Source organism: Lupinus angustifolius, chromosome LG02 (genome assembly GCF_001865875.1).
Source record: "Lupinus angustifolius cultivar Tanjil chromosome LG02, LupAngTanjil_v1.0, whole genome shotgun sequence".
In the NCBI taxonomy this organism is placed as follows: domain Eukaryota; kingdom Viridiplantae; phylum Streptophyta; class Magnoliopsida; order Fabales; family Fabaceae; genus Lupinus; species Lupinus angustifolius.
Genome location: NC_032010.1, coordinates 2,269,044 through 2,294,454, shown reverse-complemented (window position 1 = coordinate 2,294,454; position 25,411 = coordinate 2,269,044). Strand labels below are relative to the sequence as shown.

Here is a 25,411-nt window from a genome sequence, read left to right as displayed (position 1 = left end):
TCCAACAACATATGTATCTCTAACATACGATCAGTTGCATCCAATGACCTTTGCATCCAACTCAAATTTGTTTTGCATCCGATAACTTGTGTGATTGATCTAATGATAGGAGCCATACAAAACATATATATTTATATATAGCATTAGTTTTTGTATCATGAAAATAAAGGCATCAAGAACACATGACTACTTTGCATCAACATATGATTGTGGTCACAATAGGTCTTAACTTGTCTTTAATCCAACTTTAGAATAATTGATGTGAAAGCATTATGAGCCTCCAATTAATTCCAAACAAGGCCATGCTAACTAAGCTTTGGGATTATTGTCACATATTTCATGCATTATTTAAAGAAGTCTAACACACTTGCCATGTTGTAAAACAACTATAGTGGCTAGTGAGTAGTGACTAACAACTTGGACTTTATGTCCTAAATCTAGTTTTGTTATAAGAAAAACACCATCTTTTGCAACTCACTTTGGTCGGAGCACATCTAATGTCCCACTTTTCGTATCACTTTATTTATCATCAACTCCTATTAATTGAAAAATTGATTTAAGTTAAAATTGTAATTATTAAATATTTTTTTAGTCAATACAATCATACATCACGGTACATGGAGTAATACAAAATAGTTAGACATGTGATCACTGCTTTTGATAAGATTTCTACTTTAATGCTTTTCCAATTTCAGATATTAAGCAAAGAAAAAGAAGAAGAAAAAAGAGAGGAGAAATGGGACCAATGCAAATGGATAAGCAGAAAGCTTTACAGATTGTTGTTAACCTAGCCTAAAGTGTAGGTACCTCAACTTTAATTTGTCTTTGGTCAATTAAAAGGAAAAAAAACTTAGGCACACCATTCTCTGTGATGAACTCATAAAAACAATCTACTAAATGTGAGTAGGGATTCTCCCCAATAATATAGATAGAAGTACTTTTTTATACTTAATTTCAAGAATAAAAATATTATTATATGTATAAATATAAGAATATAATTATCATTTCATCTTACTTTTTACATTGTTTTACACAACACTTGATCCATACTCATTAAAGGCATGAAAAAATAAATATATGCAATGGCTGTCTATGAAGAAATCCTTTGTGATTGAAGTGGTGCTTTAAACGCTACATAATGTAGATAAATACCTTTTAGGGTTAGTTACCTACTACAATATATAAGAGAAATTATTTAATGGTCCAAAATTAATTATCTCAATCAAATTTTTATCAGTAAAAATATATTAATAATTTAAAAATAAGTTGAGTTCATTTAAAATCAATTATAGAGATGTGACCTATACTATTAAACCTGGACCATATAATGATTTCTTTAGAATGTGGTTTGAGAATTTCTGTAACTCATTTTTATAGAAGTTAATAAATGTGCTGATGCTTATGGTGTGGCTTTTCCCATAATGATTTTATAGTCTCCATTTTCTTAGTCGTTAACCTATTTATCATCAATTAAAAGTTTTTATACATGTTAAAAGATGTATAATTAATTTAAACTATGATATAATTTTCCCAAAAACTCTGCCTATATACAAAAAACGTTAATAAGAGTTAATCCAAATATACCCATCTGTTTGTTATGATAAAAGTGATAATCACAAATGACAAGCCGATATGTGAGTAAGGTTAACTTGAAAATGAAATTCTTACCATAAAATATCCCCCACCGTATTTTCTTCTAATGGTACAAAATTGTACACATGAGAATGCTCAACTATAAATGTTCCTTGTTTTTTTTCTTCAAGAAAATAAATTGTGATTAAAACCCTTTTTATGTGAAATAAAATCTAACCAAATGGAATTGTCTCATTCTTTGATTAATATTTAAAACATATAAGCCTCAAAAGGAGTTTAGAGCAATATTGAGGGAAAAAAATCAATTAATAAATATCATCAGAAACCAAATCCAAGACTTATGGTCAAATATGTATAATTTACCAGTTAAGCTAATAACACATTTTCCTGAAGTTCACTTCAATTCCAATGAAATTTTCATTGACAATTACATTAGAAAATGGAAGAAATGGAATCACAGTATCAACAAGCTTTCATAGCTCAGTTGGTTAGAGCACCCGTTTAGTAAGCGGGAGGTCTTGAGTTCAACTCTCAATGAAAGCAAATTATTTATTTTTAAAACCAAATTTTAAGAAATGCTTCAAAATTTGGTACATGATAAATTTCATTCATGAAAATGATATTTGAGACAAGGTTGGATACTTGGATAGTATCAACTTCAGATCAGAGGTTAACCGAGGAAAGCATAGAGGATAATGTGTTCACATCTTTACCATAGTCCATACCATATTACTCTCGAAAAGCAGCAAGGGATTTTGAAGAAATTTCATTCAATTTCCATTTGCAAAACTAATAGCCTCAATCGCCTATGTGATTTTATTTTATTCTATATATTATTCAATTTGATTTATAACTACAAAAGATTAATTTCAATCATGCATAAATTATGTTCATCCACGAAACATTTATCTCGATATGTTTTATAATTGTTGTATCCATAGTTTTTCTTGATCTCTTATTTCCTCTTCCATTTGATATAATCTCGCATTACTAAATCTTATATTGGTCTGGTTTACACATGATCAAATCATATAAAACGTAATTCTACGATCTTTTCTATAATAGACCTACTTTAACTTTTCCAAAAAAAATCATCCAAAAATAAAAATACCATTAAGGATATGACGAGGAAACTAGGATGGCAAAAAAACCCGTACCCGCGGGTAGAACCTGTACGGGCATGGGTACTAATACTGTTAAAGAAATGAAAACAAAAAATCACACAAATAGAAAACACCAATAAATTTAACATTTTTGCCAAATATTCAATCAAAATGTACAAAAATAATTAAGTTTCATCTTATTTGAAACACAATAGAAGTAAAAATTTAAAAATTTATTTATAATAGAGGAAACCCGCGGGTACCTAGAAATATACGTGAATACCCGCACACGGGTACCCGTACGGGTACGGGTAGATATGTGTATTACTCTTGTATTTTGAAACAGGTAGCGGGTAGCTACTATCCGTGTCTGCCCGTGTTGCAGAGAAACATTTCATTCGTGCTTGTTGTCTAGTGAAGACTGATTAATCCTATCGGAATCTCTAAAACGGCATCTTTAGTGACAATCATTCAAGTATAGAGACAAAATTGGTTCTGGACCAAATGAAAAATTATATCAAACTTCAAGGTCCAAATTGATTGAATGGACCAAATTTGAGAGACATATAAATTGATATTATACTTAAAAAAGTGTGCTTTCAACAAGAATGAAAATAAAGACTCATACCAGATTTGGCTAACCATGCCTTTTATCATGCAACATCTACATACTTTTTTGAATCCTTGCAAGACTGTTAGAATCCACTTATCACCCTACATTTGTTCCACCACCAATTAAGAGGGTTGTTAGTAGATCCAAGGGTATTAGAATCTATTTATTACTGTATCTTTATCACCTTCCATATTATATTCAAATTGGATTGTTTTTTATGCGTGATTGTCTCTCTCAACAAGTGTCACTCACATGAAATAAAATTGTGATCTTTTGGTTATCCTGAAAGCGGAATCTTAATCACTAAACTAATACATTGTTGGTATTCAAATTTGATTTAACTTGTAGAGTTTAGTCTTTTAGACAAAGTGAAGGATGAAATAGTGGATATTAAGTCATGAAATGATGCTGGAAATTATATACACAAATATTATTAAAAGATGGGGAAAGGTAAATGACGGGTACACATCTGTTATCCCACAAGTTGTGTCACTGCATGTGTCATCAACTGTGATTGATCAGGAAAATAATTAACTATTAATTTTTTAATTTAAATAGATTTTTTCAACCAATGACAGGCTAGTGATACATGTAATGACACAACTTGTGGAACAGTAAATGTAATTTCGTATCTCAACTATTACAAATGAAATAATTAAAAAAATATTAAACATTCGACCTCCGTTCAAGGTCTAAAGTTGACAAATAACCCTACTTACAATTTTAAACTAAAATCAAATTTTGATAAATGACATTAATTATTGATTAGAATTAAGGTCGTTTGTCTACTTTAGATCTCGATTATTTAAGTAACATCACCTTACAACTTATACCATTCCCTACACAAACCTTGATGAGGTTAAGAACAAATTTTAATAGAAGTTAAATGTCTTTTCTACTAAAAGTGTTGGTTGAAATATTCGACAAAGAGTAATGTTTGACATGCCAGGTCCATCATAATCCATCACCATTAAGAGGAGAAAGACAACTTGCAATCATTTCTTCCCAGTTAAATGACATTTCTCCAAATTCTAGCAGTTGCTCAGTGCCTTGGTGATCATAATTGTGTGCATCAGCTTCACCAACATGTGATGTTGAGGTGCCTTGCTCACACAAATTTGGCAACATTTCTAGTTGGCCTGCACACATTAACATATGAAAAAAATGTCATCAAGAAAACACCATCCAGATGTAAATTATGAAAGTAATATCTATGCATTATCAGTATAAATATTTATACAAAATTAATAGATCATTCACCATTTATTTGTATTACAAAAGTCAATGATAATTAAATATGAATAGTAGATGACATAGTGACGTTGTAAAAAGTTCTTACACTGAATCTGTTGGTTTACTTGCAAAACAGAAGAAAAGAAAAGAAGAAACAGAGCACGAAGAAGACGAGTTGCAAAGAAGAAAAAGAAATCAGTTTATGAAGATGAGAAGATGATGAACATAGAAGAGATAAGATGAGAGGTGAGTGAATTTGAGTAATCTTTATTGCATTCAACATTACATCAATTACAAACAGAACTTTCCTTTTATAGCATCAACCAACTAACTAAACTTACTATATCCAGAAAGTTCCTACTAACTAGATTAACTAACTAAACTGAATTACAACAAGCTTTAACAACACTCCTACTTAATTCAGTCAAACATTCAATGTTACGATAGCAATCTTCAACCTCAACTTCTCAGACCTCGTGAAGAGATCTGCAAGTTGCATTTCACTTCTGCAGAACACCAACTTTAGCTTGCCCTTTCTTACTTATCTCTTAGGAAGTGAAATCTTGTCTCAATGTGTTTGCTACAACCATGAGCCACTGGATTCTTAGCAAGATGTATGGCTGATTTGTTATCAACCATTAAAACCGTGACATTACCTTCTTCTTTTAGCTTTAGTTCTAGCAACAATGTGTCTAACCATAGGCTTTGACAAGTTGCCATACATGCTGTTATATACTCTGCTTCACACGAGGAGAGGGCAATCACATCTTATTTCTTTGAGCACCATGAAATCGGTAAATTGCCAAGCATAAATAAATACCATGTTGTGCTTTTTCTGTCAAGCTTGTCTCCACACCAATCTGCATCACTAAAGCTAATTATATCATAGCTTAGATTGCTGAAGTGATTTGGTAGTAGCAGACCAAAATCTATAGTGCCTTTGATGTATCTAAGCAGTCTTTTGGCTGCTAGGAGATGCCCTCTAGTTGGTGCCTCCATAGATCTGCTAATCAAGCCTACATCATACAAATGTCAGGCCTTGTGTTGCAGATATAACTTAGACACCCAACCATTTGCCTTTACATGGTTTTATCAACAACTGTGAGTCATCTTGATGCACCAGTTTTCCTGCTTCAATAGGTGTTGACACAGAGTTGCAATGTGACATGTTGAATCTCTTCAAAACATCAACAATGTACTTATTCTGATGTATGATAATACATTCCTTGATTCTAGTGAATTCTATCCCTAGGAAGTAGGATAGATTTCCTAGATCACTCATATCAAACTCACTCTTCATAGCTTGCTTAAAGGAGTTGATCTCACTCACATCACTGCCTGTTACTATGAGATCATCAACATATAGGCACACAATTATCATTTGATTTATCTCTGCACCTCTTAAGTAGACACCATACTCAGCTGTGCATTTGGTGAAGCCAAACTTCAATAGGAAGCCATCAATCCTCTTATTCCAGGATCTTGGTGCTTGCTTAAGACCATACAAGGCCTTATGCAATTTGTACACCAATCCTTCACTTCCTACTATTTCAAAACCAGGGGGTTGAGCAACATACACCTCTTCTTCTAATGGCCCATTCAGAAATGTTGACTTTACATCCATCTGTTGTATGCACCACCCTTTATAGCTTGCTAATGACACCACCAACCTTATGGTTTCCATTCTTGCAACAGGAGCAAAAACTTCATCATAGTCTAGACCTTGTCTTTGAAGGAATCCCTTTGCAACAAGTCTAGCTTTGTATTTGGTCACCTCTCCCTTTGGATTTATTTTTACCTTATAAACCCACCTTACACCAATGGCCTTCTTTCCTTTTGGTAGATGAGTAAGCTCCCAAGTTCTATTTTTCTCAATGGAAGTGAGTTCTACTTGCATAGCCTCAAGCCAATGACTCTGCCTGAATGCTTCTTCTGTGTTTACTGGTTCCATTTCAGCCAACAGTGCCATGTGAACTAGCTTTCCTTCAGTGGTGATTTCTGAGTCTGGAAAGACTTCATAGTCACTTAGTCTTGATGGTGGTTGTCTAGCTCTTTGTGGTCTTGGTTGGTTTTGAGTTTCTTCAACAACTGGTTGATTATTATGCATTTGTTCCATATCTGCTTGGCCTTAAATAAAGCTGCACTATTGTATGTCTTGTTGGGTCATTGCTTGTTTCATTCCAATTCCAGCTCTGTGTCTCATCAATTTTTACATTTCTGCTCATCATTATTCTATGATTTAGTGGATCATAGACCATGTATGCACCTATAGTGTGATAGTCAATCAATACAAGTTTCTTGCTTCTATCATCAAGTTTCTTTCTTTGAGCTTCAGGTACATGAGTGTAGCAGATTGAACCAAATATTCTGAAGTGATCCACCCTTGGCTTCAAGCCTGACTAAGCCTCTTCAGGTGTGGTATCCTTTAGCCTTTTTGTAGGGCATCTGTTCATGATGTACACTGCTGTAGAGACAGCTTCACCCCAAAATCTTTTTGGCATAGACTTTGTTCTAAGCATACTTCTAGTCATGTTAAGAATGATTCTTTTCTTCCTCTCTACAGTACCATTATGTTGTGGGGTATAAGGATCAATCACTTCATGAATCAATCCTTCTTTCCTCTCCGCAGTACCATTATGTTGTGGGGTATAAGGAGCAATCACTTCATGAGTCAATCCTTCTTTGGCACAGAATTCTTTCATCTCATTTGACAAGTACTCTCCTCCTCCATCACTTCTTAAGGTCATTAATTTCTATACACTCTGCCTTTCTACTTGAGCCTTAAACTTCACAAAGATTGAGAATACCTCACACTTCCTTTTGATCAGATAAACCCAGGTCTTCCTTGTGAAGTCATCAGTGAAGGTTATGAAGTATTTGTTGTTTCCCAATGAATGTTCTTCAAAGGGCCCATATACATCCAAGTAGATCAACTCAAGTGACTTTGTTGATCTAGTTGGTATGTGAGACACAAAGCTGATCCTACTTTGGTTGCTTGCCAAGCAATCATCACACAGTGTGTTTGGACTACTGATTGATGGTAATCCATTGACAATTCCTTTCCTGCTTAACAACTCAAGGCTCTTGAAATTCAGATGGTCATACCTCTGATGCCAAGTCCAATTATCATGAGTTGTCTTAGATAATAGGCACTTGTGATTATTGACTTGAATCCCAATCTTGAAGGTTCTACTTTTGGACAGTGGAACCCTCAAGATGAGATTCTTGTCACAGTCATATACATTTAGCATCTTGTCTGCCATGGTCATTTCATATCCTTTATCAAGTATTGGCCAAGGCTAAGTATGTTACTCTTCATCTTGGGCACATATAGGACATTTTTGATACTAGCACTCTTCCCATCCTTTCTTCTGATTGAGATGTCTCCAACTCCTTCAACATTGATGGAGCTATGGTCAGCAAACTTCACTCTACTCTTGGCATTTTCATTAAGCCTCTTAAACCAATCCTTGTTGCCTGACATATGGTTGGAGCACCCTGTGTCTAGATACCAGCAGTCCTCCTTGACTTTATTTTCAGATGTAACCATTAATAAGACTTGTTCCTCCTCAGATTCCTACTCTTGAGCCAACCTTGCCTCAATTTCTGGACCACTACCATGAGCAACCTTGAACTTGCACTCAGATGCAAAGTGGCCAAAATTCTTGCAATTGAAGCATTGAATTTTCTTCTTATCAAACTTCTTCTTGTTTCTCTTTAGCATCTGATCTTGTCCACTGCCTCTGTTTCCAGAAAATGAGTTGGAATCATACCTAGCTCCTTCATAGGTTCTTCCTTTATCAGACTTCCATTTATTCTTGGGCTTCTTTGTGAAGTTGCATTGATTAAATGGCTTTCTGCTTGCCTGTGCTTGGAGCGCTTGGTCAGAATTTCTTTCCGAGTTTCTTTCCTTGATTCTTTGTTCATGAGCTTCTAATGTGCTTTGCAATTCTTCAATCTTGAACACCTCAAGATCTTTAGACTCCTCTATGGCAACAACTACATGAACAAACTTTGGGTTTAAGGTTCTCAATACCTTTTCTACTACCAATTGATCTCTCATGACTTCACTACATCCCTTCATCAGATTAGTTAGTGATCTGATTTTGGTGAAGTACTCTGCAATTGTGTCACCATCTCTCATTTGTAGCAATTCATATTCTCTTCTCAAGATTTGGAGCTTGAGCTTCTTCACTTTCTCTGCCCCAGCATAGCATTTCTCAAGGCTATCCCAAGCTTCCTTTGTTGTTTTTGCATTAGAGATCTTTTCAAAATTCGATTCATCCACACATTGATGAATCATGAATAAGGCCTTGCAATCTCTCTTCTTGCAATCTCTGTGAGTAAGTTTCTGAGCCTCGGTTGCATCTTCATCTACTGATTGATATCCTTCTTGGATTATGCCAAGTACTTCTTGATAACCAAACAACACCTTCATTTGTATGTGCCATCTTTCATAGTTCTTGCTGTCCAGAGTGGGTAGTGTCATTGTAAAACCACTATTTGTAGCCATGGATGAACTGATAAGTTTCCTTCTTCCCACCGATCCAGTAATCGGAAAAAAATCACCTCAGGCAAAGCTCTTGATACCACTGTTGGTTTACTTGCAAAACAGAAGAAAAGAAAAGAAGAAACAGAGCACGAAGAAGACGAGTTGCAAAGAAGAAATAGAAATCAGTTTATGAAGATGAGAAGAGGATGAACATAAAAGAGATAAGATGAGAGGTGAGTGAATTTGAGTAATCTTTATTGCATTCAACATTACATCAATTACAAACAGAACTTTCCTTTTATAGCATCAACCAACTAACTAAACTTACTATATCCAGAAAGTTCCTACTAACTAGATTAACTAACTAAACTGAATTACAACAAGCTTTAACAACAAAATCAATGTATAGATATTTTTCTTTTAAAGGATTAATGAAAGGAAAAACGGGTAGAAATAATGCACTTGAAGGTGGACATGCATGATAATGTGTTTATGATGTTTGTACCTTGCTCTAGAGCTTGACCCATAGCACTATGTTGCACAGGTTGTACACTAGCAAAATTTTCCAACAAGCCATCAGTTGTTGTCTCAAGTGGAATCAGATTATCCTTCACATTTGTGTAAGCTTGCTGTTTCACTCTTTCCACCAAAAACTACCATGAAAGAAGTGTCACTTTAGAATATAAGAGGTACTATAATCTATAGATAGTTAATGACTGTGGTAAGAGATTAAACAAATCATTTTTTTAATTTGTAGGAAACATAATTTTTCTATATTTTTGAACATAGTGGGGAAAAAGTGCACTAGCAGTGGTTTGAAGTGATTATGCTTTATGATCTTACACTTCTTTCAACTGCTATAACTTATGCGAGTTAATATATATGTGACATTATATGTTTCTCTAAAAATAATATTTTCATGCACCTCATGAAATAAAGTATAAATTTCCTTTATACTCTTTTTAGCTCAATTTAATGAACTATACTTGCCATAAAAACTTGTGAAAAATTCAACATAATAATAATGTTATTTATCTTGTAATCGAAGTAATATATTCAAATATTGAAAATAATCTCTCCACTTATAAAAATAAGTATGTAAGAGTCTATAGACTTGATCACATTTTTTTATATAAATAAATGGTTAGTTGAGTTGTTTAATTAAATGTTTGCTTAATTAGGATATAAATACCAACCTTGTCTTTCAAATTCAGAGATTCTATTGAACAAGGATTTTGGCCATTAAAAGACACTTCCACAACCTCATAGATGCAATTGAAGACAAGAGATATTGATTGTTCTGCTGCAGAAGAGTGATAGATGTACCATTTATCATTGTCTATATGACAAGCTTTAGCTTGTTTAATAATTGAATCCCATGAATTCTTGCCAATTATCTACATTCCCAAAGCCAAAAATCAGAAAATGGGCATATATAAATAATGGAAATTAGGAACTATAAAGTGAAGAATCATTATCTAGATAGAAGAATATTTTAAAGAATACAAATTTTACCTTTTGTAATGAAACTTGGTTGGTTGTGTACAACTGCAACAGATCCTTAACAGTATTTATTTCATTAGAGCATAGCTGCTGGTGAATTTTTCCATTTCTTTTTATCATCTTCAGACACCATACCTCATCATTCAATGAAGAACATTGGTTTTTCATGCGCGCTGAAATAGCCAAAATACACATAATGTAAAAGCAAGCAAAGACAATAAAAATAATACACATTTGACCGAAAAAGTTGGAGTTTTTGTTCATGACTTTATTGTATAAAGGGAAATGATTATTAGTACAATTTGAAACATTATACAAATCATTAAGCATTGTATATTAAATGTCATTGACATAGGTTTTCCAATCTATAAAATGAAATGACTGTCTAAATTTTTTATTAAAATAATTAAACTTCGCTTCACCCAACAAGTCAACTCTTAAGAAAAGAATGCACAAGTTGTGATAAATTGTTAATCTCTCCCATAATTATAATTAAACAATATGAGATTTCAATACTTTCACAAAACCGAATCATAAAAAGCAAAGTAAAATATCAACAATATATTAGTCTAGTCAAATATTCGATTCCTTAGAACGACACTTGTTTGGAGGAACAGTCGTATACCCCGAAAGGAATTAGTTCCTTACCAAAAGGTAAGAGGATATCCTTGATAATACAAAAAAAAACCGTAAAATTGTTAAAGGCTTACCCTCATTTCGGTAATGCCTCACCATAAAAGGTTTACTTCGACCTTCTTTGATGTTTGCTTCATTGAGAGTTCTTTGAAAAACTTTAGCTCCTAACCTAAAACGTCCACTTCTTATCCACCTTGAGATATCAGTGAACGAAATGTTCTTGATAATTCCAACTCCATTTTTCAGTGTAATAACCCTATCTCCTTTAAGTAAATGTTCTTTGCCTTTCCTTTGACTTAAGATTTTGGCATTGAATTCATCTGAATTCCAATCCTCACTACCATTTGAACCAAACTCACCATTAAGAACACAAATCTCTATTCTGATAGAAGACAATGGACCCTCAGTGACAATAGACTTAGATATAGTGTCATATAGAGCAATTTCAATAGGTTTGTCATCTTTAGCATTGATCTTGGATTGTGTAAAAAATATTGGAGGCACTTCATTCTTAAAAACCAACTTAAAGGATGTTTCAGTTTGGTTAATGATTGGTCTGCAACAAATTTAAAAAGCCATATCAATATCATATGACATGTGCATAATTTCATTATTCCAATGTTATCAAATATAAAGACAGTATAATATTGTGTTAAAACTATCCTTATTAGGTTTTTACACTTTTTCTTATTTTAATTTGTAGTTCACTTCAATTTCCGAGCGACTTTTCACATGTAATTTTTTTTTGTTTCATTATTATTACTCTTTTTGAAGTATAAATTAATGAACTAACAAAATTATAAAAAAAAGTTATAATGTGAGTTTGGAGTTCACAAGCATGTTTTAGGGTTGATCCAAGAAAATTAAAACATAGTGGAATGTGGTAGTTTGTTCACTAATTCTTTGGCTTCGAGGTAGTCATTATCTTAAAGCATAGGCTTTATTTCTTGGCCTGATGGTCTTTTCTTAGTTGTTTTGCTTACTTGAGAGGGATGCTTCACAAGTTTCTTATCCATTATTTTGCTTTCAAAAAATAAATTAAAACAGTTTAAGAAAACAAAAAAAACAAAGAAACTTAGTATGAAGCTGGACTGTTTCTGATCTCAAGCCCTTCATGGTAGGGGTGAGCAGAACTCAACCCTACCTGCTTACCCAAGTTTGACCCAATTATGATCGAATCCGATATAGTCAGATTTTATTGGGTCTAAAGTCAAGTTCGAGTTCAAAAATTAAACTTAATTATTATTTAGAGTTGAGTAAGAGACAAAAGTAGCAATATATATTCATCAAATTACATATTTATACTAATAATAAATATTAAGAAAACTTTATATAAAAGATGTTTAATTTGCATTATATTTAATCAGATCTATGATTGAGTTTGATTTTAAAAGATGACCCAGTCGGAATTTGGGTTTGAGTAAACTTCGGGTCTAGGGTCAGGTTTATATTCGAAAATTGACTTGATCAATATTTAAAATTGGGTAAGAGACAAGCCTTACTTAGTCCAAACCCGACCCATGTTCTCCCCTTCTTCATGACATCTCTCCAACCCTTTTTCATAAATTCAAAATTTTAGACTTAAAATCATACCTTAAGAGTAGTATTCGGCTTTCCAACTCCTCTTGTACCTAGTTGAGCAATAATATGAATCTATTAGTGAACAAAGACTTCAGTTTAAGTGTGTGTAGCTTATTACTTACATATATAAATGTACATAACATGTTCATTACAGTTACTTAATTAAGATGAGTAATATAGAGTCAATAACCTCATATGCTCTTTAATTTAACAAAGAGAAAAGATAGAATTCTTACAATTCTTCGAACTAAATGTGTCAAGTGTTGCTCGATTTTAGGTTTCATTTGAAGTAGAGACCTCACATTTTGAATCACACTACACAATAAAGTAACCACAAAACATAGACATTAAAATTAAAAATAGAACATATATAACATTAGCACAAAATAAATATTGATAATAATAATTAACAAATCAATACCTGCAGAGTTCTTCTAGGTTTGAATTTTCAGTACATCTACGCTTTGTGATTTGAGCTAGAACTTGAAAATCCCCTTCACCACCCTTCTGCTGAAATGACCTTTTTGATTCCATATCAAAATGATTAACAATCACAATTAAAATCAAATCTTTAACTCATTTCAAGTAAGGCTAATATTTCCAAATTTGAGCTTTTATATATATATATATGGATTATATTGATCGATGCAGAAGTTTCCTACAAATTTACTACAAAAGGAAGGTTCGAGGAATTGAATTTGTTAAATACTTGCTTTTGCTCCTCTAGCTGCAATATTATCCAACTAAACTATATATACATAAATTTGTTTCTATTTTTTTATATAAAAAAAGAGATAAAAAATGCATTTCGATTGGAAATTTGTTTCTATTTTCCCTGCCTCTCCGCGTTGATGATTCAGAGACACGTAAATTATAACGCGTTTTCTGAGTTTATGACATGAATATACTAAGAAAGTTTTAGAAAAAAAATCAGTGTATTATTTCACTGCACAATAACTCCTCTCCTTGTTCTTCATGCCCATGCATATACATGATCAATAAGAAGGACCAGTAAAACTGATATTAGAAATTTAGAATATGACATTACATTAAAATTTTGATATTTGAAACACCAATCTTTTTACATAGTGATTACTATCATACATATTATTCTCTAATACTCACTTTTTTTTCCTTCTATATATTTGTTTTTATAAAAAAATACATGAAAAAGGACAGGTTATTGTGTAATTTTTTTTAATGTTGGAAGAAAGCTTTCCTTACAATCAAACATGACTTAGATTATGTAAGAATTTGGTAGGACCTGGGATTCACTCACAACAATTTTCAATACACTACTAAATATTGGTTAAGGTCACACTAGATTTTTAAGATGATCAAAATGTTAATGATTCATTTCTTGAGAACAATACTAGTTGAGAGAAAAAAGTCATACACTCCAAAAATATTAATTTATTACACATAAGGTACGAGAATATCCTGATAGTAAAATAAATAAATTAAATTGATCATACATTTTCATGTAGTTATAAATTATACTATAAAATATTGATTTATGATATATATCACAATTTTTTTATATTACAAGAAAATAAATGTTAATTTTATATGAAGACCTATCATTTTTTTTCAAATGCGTGTGTTAATACAAAAAAATATACATAACCCCAAAAAAATATACATAACATTTTTTACATATGATATGCATTTGTTGATGTTTGTTAATTCCTTCTTGTATTTTTCAATCAATATATTGTAGTTTTTTTGGTTGCACTCTTATGGAAAATTCAACACAATAATAATGTAAACTCTAACAGAGTATATGAAGCGGATAATAATTTCCCCAACTTGCTAGAATCTATGAGGAGCAATATCAAATAATGCAGTAACACACAATGAACAACGAAATTTTAACATGGAAAACCTTCCCAAAGTGAGAAGTAAAAACCATAGGCAGAAGTCAGTCAATCAAGCTTCACTATAAACAAAATAGGAATACAAGAGTGTCTCTAAAATACAACACAAAACGTGCTCAACAATACGGCATACAACAGAGCAACAAACTTTAAAATGAGAACAAGAAAAACCAGAAACACAGCTGCTATAACAACTCGATTTCTACCACCTCGGACGTCGTCTCACCGATCCAACTGTTCAGAATGAAGTATTATAAGTTGTGAACCTGCTGTCCAAATTTTAGCCCGATTCAACGGTGAACGAACACGCAGTCGCGTGTTTCCCACGGCTGCTTGGAGTTCTTGCGGGTTGAGTTTTCTTATCTTCTCTCACACTTTTCAATTGCCTCTTTTTGCATAAATTGCCTTCACCCTCTTGCCACATATGACCCGTATCTATTAGATTAAGTGGGACAAGTGAGCTTTGTCCAACAGGGTCTTTCTCCACATAGGAAGGGAGCCTAAACCCAACATATCTCTTCATCAAAACAAGTTTCAAACTTCCACCTTGATAAAGCCTTAGCCAATTCCAACAACCTAACATCCAACACATCACGTATCCAATAATACCTTACATCAATGTGTTTGGACCTAGAATGAGAGATTGAATTCTTCCCAAGATGAATGACACTTTGACTATCACAAAATAACAAGTATTTGTCTTGGACAAAACCAAGCTCCTGCAAGAATTTCTTCACCCAAAGCAACTCTTTGCATGCTTCTGTAATGACAATGAACTCTGCATCACTAGTGGACAATGTAACACACTTTTGCAACCTGGATTTCCATGCTAGAGCTCTCCCTGCAAACTTAATCAAGTAACCTGAAGTAGACTTTCTGGAATCAATGTCTCCAGCCATATCAGAATTAGTATAATCCCCAAGAGTAGGTTTATCACCTCCAAAACAAAGTCTCAGACTAGCAGTACCACAAAGATACCTCAAAATCCATTTTACAGCATTCAAATGCTCTCTACCTGGATTTGACAGAAATCTACTAACTATACCAACAACATGTGCAATATCTGGTCTTGTATACATCATTGTATACATCAAATTTCCCATAGCAGATGCATAAGGAACTGGTTACATATCTTATTTTTCAGCTTCATTTGAAGGATACTGTTTAGCACTCAACTTAAAATGAGTAGCAAGAGGAGTGCATACCGCCTTAGCATTTTCCATATGGAACTTCTATAACACTCTCTTAATATAGTGTTCCTGTGACAGCCAAAGTTTCTTTTCTTTCTTATCTCGCATGATTCTTATACCAAGAATCTGCATAGAAGCTCTCATGTCTTTCATGGAAAATGACTTGCCTAGTTGTTTCTTTAACCTGCCAATCATGGAAATATTTTTCACAATAATAAGCATGTCATCAGCATACAATAACAGGATGATAAAATCACCATCAACAAACTTTCTAATGAAGACACAATGATCAGAAGTAGTCTTCTTGTAGCCTTGCTCACACATAATAGACTCAAACTTCTTGTATCATTATCGTGGAGCCTTCTTCAAACCATATAGACTCTTTCTCAGCCTACACATAGTCTTCTTTCCCTTCTACAAGAAAACCATCAGGTTGATTCATATAAATCTCTTCCTTCAAATCACCATGAAGGAAAATAGTTTTTACATCCATTTGCTCTACCTCCAAATCAAGAGTAGCAGCCAAACTCAATACAATTCTAATGGATGACATCTTCATGAGAAAAAATCTCACTGAAATCAACACTTTTTCTCGGTCTAAAACCTTTAACCACCAATCTAGCTTTATACTTTGGAGATGTAGAATTACTTTCTTGCTTCACCCTATAAATCCACCTGTTTTCCAAAACCTTCTTCCCTTTTGGCAATTTGACCAAATCAAAAGTGTGATTATCATGCAAGGACTTCATTTCCTCTTGCATTGCATCCAACCACTTCTTCTTTTCTTCATTCTCCATGACCTCATGATAATATTCAGGTTCTCCTCCGTCTGTCACAACAACATATTCATCATAAGGGTACCTGGTAGATGGGTTTCCTCTCCCTATTAGACAACCGAAGTTGAACTTGAGGTGGTTCAGAAGCATCACCAAGATTCTCATCTTGTGACATCTCATGTTCATCTTCACCAATATCAATGGGAAAATCTAAATCATCTCCAAGCGGTTGATCACAAACATAATCATGTTGCTCAACATTTTGAACATTATTCTCAATTGTATCTAAATCATGTATAGGCGTCCAAAATGGATCAATATCAGACAATCTACTATCTTCTTCGGGTGTAGTCTTCTTCATCTTATCAATGTCTTCAATGGTTTGATCATCCATGAACTTCACATCACGACTTCTAACAACCTTTTTCTCAACATGATCATATAACTTGTAGCCAAATTCATCTTCATCATAACCGATAAAGATGCATTGCCTTGTCTTTGCATCCAACTTGGACCTTTCATCCTTTGGAACATGCACAAATGTCTTGCAACCGAAGACTCGTAAAAGAATACCTGAAATTCTTGCCAAACCAAATCTTGTCTGGAACCTCAACATTCAGAGCAACTACAGGACTAAGATTAATAACATGCACTGTCGTGTACAAAGCCTCACACCAGAAATGTTTAGGTAATTTTGCTTCAGAAAGCATGCACCTAACTCTTTCAACCAAATTCTTGTTCATCATCTCCGCTAAGCCATTAAGCTGAGGAGTCTTAGGAGGAGTCTTTTCATGTCTAATACCTTGTTGCTTGCAGTAAATATCAAACGGTCCATAATACTCACCACCATTGTCAGTACGAATGCATTTCAGCTTCTTGCCAGAATGTCTCTCAACCAAAACATGGAATTGTTTCAACTTTTCAAGCACTTGGTTCTTTGTCTTCAAAGCATAGACCCAAAGCTTCCTTGAACAATCATCAATAAAAATAATAAAGTAAAGTGCACCACCAAATGACTTTATCTTTAATGGACCATAAACATCAGAATGCACCAATTCAAGCCACTCTGACTTCCTTGAAGAGGGATGCTTCTTAAAGGATACTTTAGTCTGGTTACCAGCCATGCAATGAGAATATTTCTCCAACTCTGCACTCTTCAATCCTGGAAGTACATCCTTTTTGGTTAAAAAATTCAACCCTTTTTCACTAATATGACTAAGTATGTGGTGTCACAAAGAAGCCTTCATATCCATAACATTCACACTTTCTTTAGAAATCAAAGCTTTTGTCCAATACAGTTTAGAAATTTTCTCCACTCTGGCTACAACGAAGTTACCTCTAGTGAGTTTCCATTTTCCAGAACCAAAGTGATTATCATAATCACCACCATCAAGCATATGCACATAGATCAAATTGAAACGAACATATGGAACATGTTTAACTCCTCTCAGCAACAACTACACTCCCATGTTGTTACACAAACAAATATCACCAATACCAACTACCTTTGATACACTATTATTACCCATCTTCAACACTCCAAAATTACCAGAAGTGTAAGATGTGGAGAACTCCTTCCTTGGTATAACATGTAGTGTAGCACCACTATCAATTATTGACATACTCTCATCTGATACAAGATTAACCAAATCATGGTCATGAAGAATAATAAGATCATCACAAGTAGCAGTTGTAACACGATCATCATCACCGTGATTCTTCTCGTTGTGTTTACCCTTATTATCTTTGTTCTCCCTTTTCCATTGAAAACAATTCTTCTGTATGTGACATGCTTTGTGACAATAGTGATATTCCACATTCTTGTGAACTTGGACTTACTTCTACCTTTTTCTCTTCACCTTTTAGTTCCTTTCTATAACTTCTCCCCGTGACTTCTCCCCCTGTTTTCAGTGACAAACACCTCATAATGAGATGAAGTACCATGTGCCTTCCTTCTCATTTTCCCATTAAGAAATACTTCCTTTTATACTCTCTAAAGAGACAATATAATCGAGGGCTGAATTTGTAATTGAAACTCGAAATGTTTCCAAAGAATCTGGTAGAGTATTCAGTAGCCATAGTCCCAACACTTCATCATCAAACTTGATACCCATTCCTAATAATTGATCAATGACCCCTTGAAAATCATTCAAGTGATCTAAAATAGAAGCTCCACCCTTGTACCTCAAATTTATCAAGGAATTCAATAAGTATAATTTATTATTCCCTGATTTAGAAGCATACAAGGAATCAATTTTCTTCCATAAAGATTTTTCATTTTCCTCATTAGCAATGTGATTGTAGACATCGTCTTCTACTTATTGCCGAATGAAACCACAAACTTGTTGATGTTGAAAAGTCCAATCTTCATGAGACTTGGACTCTGGCTTCTCAATAGCAAATACAAGAATACGCAAATTCTTTACAAATAATAAATCTTTCATTTTTCCTTTCCACAAGTGATAGTTAGTGTCATTCAAATATATCATTCTATGTGTATTTGCCTCCATCATTCAAGCAAGTTAAATAACCTCAAACCCCAAAGAGCTCTGATGCCACTCTGATGGGAAATTCAACACAATAACAATGTAAACTCTAACAGAGTATATGCAGCGGATAATAATTTCCCCAACTTGCTAGAATCTATGAGGAGCAATGTCAAATAATGCAGTAACACACAAGGGACACCAGAATTTTAACATGGAAAACCTTCCCAAAGTGAGAAGTAAAAACCACGGGTAGAAGCCAGTCAATCAAGCTCCACTATAATCAAAATAGGAATACAAGAGTGTCTGCAAAATACAGCACAAAACGTGTTTAATAATACAACATACAACAGAGCAACAAGCTTGAAAATGTGAACAAGAAAAACCAGGAAAAAAACCATAAACACAGTTGTTGTAACAGCTCGATTTCTACCACCTCAGACGTCGTCTCACCGATCCAACCGTTCCGAATGAAGTACTATAAGTTGTGAACATTCTGTCCAAATTTCAGCCCGACCCAACGGTGAACGAAGACGCAGTCACGAGTTTCCCATGGTTACTCGGAGTTCCTGCGGGTTGAGTTTTCTTATCTTCCCTCACACTTTTCAATTGCCTCTTTTTGCATAAATTGTCTTTACCCTCTTGCCACATCTGACCCCTATCTATTAGATTAAGTGGAAGAAGTGGGCTTTCCCAATTAGGTCTTTCTCCACATAGGAAGGGAGTCCAAACCCAACAGAGAGAAGAAAGTAGCATTTGTTGTCCCAATGTTTGTACCATTCTATGTCCTCATTCATTTTCATTGGTCATAAGATTAAAGCATGAATTTAATATATGTTAACTTTATTTTCCGACCAATGAGAATGAAAGGTACTTGTAGTGATACACATCTTAGGATAAAAGATGTGCTCCTAGAGAGATGTGATAATAGTGATTGGGAACCAAATAGGTTTGATATGACCTTGGATTATTTGAGTGGGGTTGAACCAAGCTTAGAACTAGCCTTTGATCGCCTTTGGTGGGTACCTAAAAGAGGACTCTAACACTCAAATCAACATTTATAGAAAGTGGGATATCTAGATAATGAAGGGATGTTGGATCAGAGATGAATAGTATATGCTTCTTGTGTAGTGACATCCTCTATTTAAACATATTCACATAGGATTACCTTTCGTTAGAGAAATGTCCAGTAATATCATCGTATCAATCAATTTGTATGTCAGGCATAGTCCTTGTCCTATGGTAGCTCCAAGGTGACCCCTAAAGATTTTTTCACTCATAAATTATCTTGTTGGTCGTATATTTAGAACTTATGGGTTGAAAAGGGTTAGTCGGGTCTTGTGCCATGTTTGATCTTATGGTTTTATAATGTTATCATATTTTTCAGCCTGACAACCTATTGTGTCGTTGTGACTGGTCCAATATAGATTTGGATATGCAGGATGGAAAAAGTTCTATTTTAGGCTTCTTCTAGAATGACAAACTTGTGTTCTTGCTCATAGGTTATCCATGTTATTGACATGATATTTTACAAGTTCTATTTTAAATAGTTCAAGTTAGAAGTTGGCCACTAAGAAGTGTACTACTACGGTCATGTAAATCTTCTTATTCTAATTACCGCTTCGTTGAACCTGTTGAGATAATCTTGAATGGTCTCGACTAAGTGGGTCAACCATTGGAGAGCTTCCTATTTTTGGATGAGGGGGAAACTCGATATAGTATAGGGCATGATCCCTCATAATACATGATTGAGTCTTTGAATATGTTATTGTGATTTTGTCGTTTCGTCATTGTTGAAAAGTAAGTCACACATTTTATGCTCATTATCGTTGTAATGATTCAAATACATGTTCGGCTACTCCTTTCATTGTCAAATATGTTTTCAGATGGAATTTTGACATTGTATCGGAGTCAGAGCATAATTTCACTGCAATTGTCATGGATCAAAAGATGCATTTTCGTATTGGGTCAAAGGTTACTTATCGCATGATCTAGCAGACTTAGCCTTCATTTGGTATGCAAAAGTTTGAGGAAAAAGAAGTTGTGAAGAGAGAATTGGTTGAAAAATGTATTTAAGTTAAAAAATTAAATATTAAATATTTTTCTAGCCAATCATAAATAGTGGTACATGGAGTGGTACACTTTTATGGAACAGCAGATGTCCACCCGTATATTTCTCCCCTTTGGTTTACAAGAGAAATAGGGAAGAAAGACTAAAATTGGGTGTAACCCATGCCCAAAATCACTCTCTCCTCATATGCAAAGAAAGAAGAAAGGAAAAGAAAAATATGTTGTAATGGCAAAAATATCTTTCACTTGTATTATTTTCTTACCCAAACTATTATCCAATAAATTAATTAATTTAATGAAAAAATGTTGTGGCAAATGTATTACAAGAACAAAATTTAATGTTCTACATCATAATATTTAATTTAAAATAAACTTTATAATATTAATTATTTAATGAGTAGTAAAACATTTCTTTATAACTTTTTTATTGTAAGGACATTTTTGTCATTCAAATATTTATTTCTATCTCTTTCTTTCCTCTTTCTCTTCTCTTTTTCTCATACCAAACAATACAAAAATCTACTATAATTCTCATCGATCTCTTTATCCCCTCTCTCTTTCTCACTAATCTCTTTTCTCTCTTTTTCTCCCCCTCAACCAAACAAAGCATTAGTGAATGAACATGTTAGGAAGTAAGTTTCACTTCATTTATCTCATTTTCTTAGTATGATTTAAATAATTGTTAAGTTACTCCTCTCATTTTTAATTTATTTTTATATAAAACTTTAACAATCATCCCGGTATTGGGATGCCAATCTGATTGGCAGGATGTTGAGTATGAAGGTAGGTAGAAGAAACCTAAAGTATTGAAAAATGCATGCATAACTTAAAATAAGGGTGGGTATGGGCAGGGTGAGACATAGTTAAAGCTTATCCCTTTTGAACCTGGATCCGGTCATAGGCTTGAAGCTAACCCGATCCTAAGTATCTATCAGTTCAGCCTTTAAACTCGATCTGACTCTATACCCGATTAAATATAATGCAAACTTATTTAAATAAAGTTTTCTCAATATTATTTATTATTGTGAATATGTAACTTGACATATAAAATTATATGTCTATATATGTTATTAATAATATATATAAGATGAAAAAAATAGAAAATCAGAGATATTTGCGACTAAAAATGTGTCATTACTTTGTACACATTTAAATAGAGACACATACAAATATATCGATGGAGTGATTATGGGACATGACATGTTTGGTTCCTAACCAACCCTAAATATTGAATAAGTCTAATTTTTGAACTCGAATCCAACCTTAAACCCGATAAGGCCCAACTCTATTTGTGACTAAAAATGTATCATTACTTTGTACACATTTAAATAGAGACACATACAAATATATTGAGGGAGTGATTATGGGACATGACATGTTTGTTTCCTAACCAACCCTAAATATTGAATAAGTCTAATTTTTGAACTCGAATCCAACCATAAACCCGATAAGGCGCAACTCTATTTGCGACTAAAAATGTGTCATTACTTTGTACACATTTAAATAGAGACACATACAAATATACTGAGGGAGTGATTATGGCACATGACATATTTGGTTCCTAACCAACCCTAAATATTGAATAAGTCTAATTTTTGAACTCGAATCCAACCTTAAACCCGATAAGGCCCGAATCTATTTGGGTATGATCATAATCAGACTATATCGAGTGAACAGGTGGGATTGAGTCCTCTTCACCCATATCTTAAAATGGCATAGGCGTGGATTTTTTATTTAAAAATAGTAATAACTTTGATTATTATATATATAACTCCATAATTAGTAGTGCACTGCAAAGTAACACGAATACACGAAAAATAATCCTTTTCAATGAACTTAACATGTAATGCTAAACCCTGATAGATAGAGATTTCAAAATGTTGCAGTTGTAGATATCACTTGACATGTAATGCTACATTTATAGCTTTTAAAATCTCTTAATAGTAAGTTAAGTTGTATCACATCAATGACTGAAGATATTAAAAAATAAACAAAGATATTAATTTAATTGATATCACTTCAACTCCTAAATCAAAATCACAAATACCCGTTTTGGATGATTGTTTGACTAAAATGTTAAAATATTCAACGAGTCTCCTTCAATTAACAAAAATATTAAACATTTGCAAAATGCTCTTAATAGAAAGTTTATCTCACCAATTATTACTCTAATTGACTCAAAGTTTTATTAATAGGAAACATCAACTTTTAGTTCATTTTTTTAATGTAATGTCTATACATTATTAAGGTAAAGATTTATATATACAATATATTATTTACTATTTATGTTTATTATTTTTATTTAAGAGTTAATGATCATTAAATATGAATGATAATTATACAATGACAAATGACAGTATACAAAATTGTTACCCTCATTACATATATATTTTTCTCTATTTTGTTTTACATAAATCAAAATGCTTTCTTGTAACTAAACTTGTCAAAATGGGCTATACTGATTCTCATTTAATAAATCAAAATAAAATGTAATAACTAAATTCTTTAATTACCTTAGTTCTCATTTAATTTCATTAAATACTTCGGATATGCCACATCAACCCTATAAGGAAAATAAGATAAACTTATAGTTAACAATATATTCTAAATCTAGTAAAAATAAAATAAGACAATATCATTTTTATCATTAAATCACAAATTTTATAATGTTTATCACACTTCAGAGCCAACATCACCTAGTGAGACAAATACTTAATTATTGTTATCTTTCACGCAGTTCATCTCTAACCTAAGTTCACCACTAACATAATAGTTATACAATTAAACTGTGCAGTAGAATAAGAACTAACCTGGGCATGCAGAAGCTACTTTTAGATTGAACCTGATTATGAGTCTTAAGGCTTTTGTTGCAGATTGCAGCATTGACCAAAAAAGACCAATCCTCCATAGCACTGTCTGGTTTCTCAGCCTATACTCCATACCCAGAAAGAACAAAATTTGTAGATTTGAAAGGTTAAGATGTGATGGTTCCAAAGGGAATGAATATATGGAATGTGTATGAAGCAGTTGAAATTTTAAGAACATTAGTGGTCACAGTTTCCATGGCCACTGATTATAAGAACAAGCAATAAGATGGGTTGTTGAAGAAAAATTAATAAAAATATATGAGTGTGAATGTGAACAATGAATTTAGTGATAGGAAACTTTACACCTTACATAAATAATGCCAAGGACCTTGACTTGCTTAGTCAACTTTCTGTCATCAATTATTTCAAGTTGCTGTATTGGTTTTACATTCTTTAATACTCAAATAAATTTTTTGTCACATTCTTTATCCATCAATCATAATTTTATAAATAAAAAAATCAAATCATAGTTGCTTATAAAAAGTATGAATTAGCAAATTAGACTAAAATAACTTCACGTGTATATATAACTTAAATGTAAGTATAGGGTTAAGACTTAAGAGTTTAATAATTGTTTGTGTTGTTACTTTAAAATTTTAAGAAAAAAATATTTGTACGGATAAGATAAGAATTTTATAAATTATATCTACCATTCATATTTAATTATTATTGATTAATAAAAAATTAATACAAATAAATGGTGAATAATATATTGATTGTGTATAAATAATTCATATTAGTGTATCATTTACAGTACTATATGTTACTATTATTTAATAATTATTTATTACTAATATGTGAATGGTGAATAACTTTCCTACTGTACAACTATACTCAAGTTAGCATTTATATGTGTATATTATTATTTTCTTATGAGTGATTTTACCTATAAATATTTATAGTGTGAGGTGAAGTGTTTTGTACTTGAAGAGGAGGTCTCTCATTATTGTGAATGGGTTGACATTATTATCTTTTGCCTATCAAATTAATATGGTTGTTGTGTGTTCCTATAGTAACATGTGTTAATTTGACTCTGTCTTATCATTGTTGCCTTCCCCAATTAGAAAGACCGACCAACATAATCAACAATTATGTTTACCATTTTTTTTTGTTTACTATTAATTAGTTCTAATATTGGGATAGAATAATGATTAAGTTAATTAATAGTATTACTATTATTTATAATATATTTATACTATATATATAGAGCTAAAATTACAAATAATTATAATGATATAATTTTTCACATTCTAAAATTATCTTTTGTAACTACTCCGTTAATAATTATCATAAACTTCCAAACATTACTTTTATTCTTTTTTACAATACATCATTATTTTTACACATATTTTCTTATTTTTATCTTTTCTTTTTCAATTCTATATTTCATT

The 25,411-nt window shown here is 32.7% G+C and overlaps 1 protein-coding gene and 1 non-coding gene across 2 annotated transcripts; one reads left to right on the top strand and one right to left on the bottom strand.

The window, feature by feature from the left end:
• Nucleotides 2,063-2,136, top strand: TRNAT-AGU. The gene has a single exon. It is a non-coding gene; the product is annotated as a tRNA-Thr (tRNA).
• Nucleotides 4,083-24,284, bottom strand: LOC109332264 (calmodulin-binding protein 60 G-like). Its single transcript, XM_019567192.1, has 10 exons — nucleotides 24,123-24,284; nucleotides 23,964-24,090; nucleotides 13,176-13,274; nucleotides 12,991-13,069; nucleotides 12,767-12,804; nucleotides 11,248-11,729; nucleotides 10,550-10,710; nucleotides 10,231-10,431; nucleotides 9,540-9,687; nucleotides 4,083-4,448 (listed from the first exon to the last, which is right to left on the bottom strand). Exons 2-10 carry the CDS (start codon nucleotides 24,059-24,061, stop codon nucleotides 4,264-4,266), a joined length of 1,491 nt encoding a protein of 496 aa, XP_019422737.1. The 5' UTR covers nucleotides 24,062-24,090; nucleotides 24,123-24,284; the 3' UTR covers nucleotides 4,083-4,263.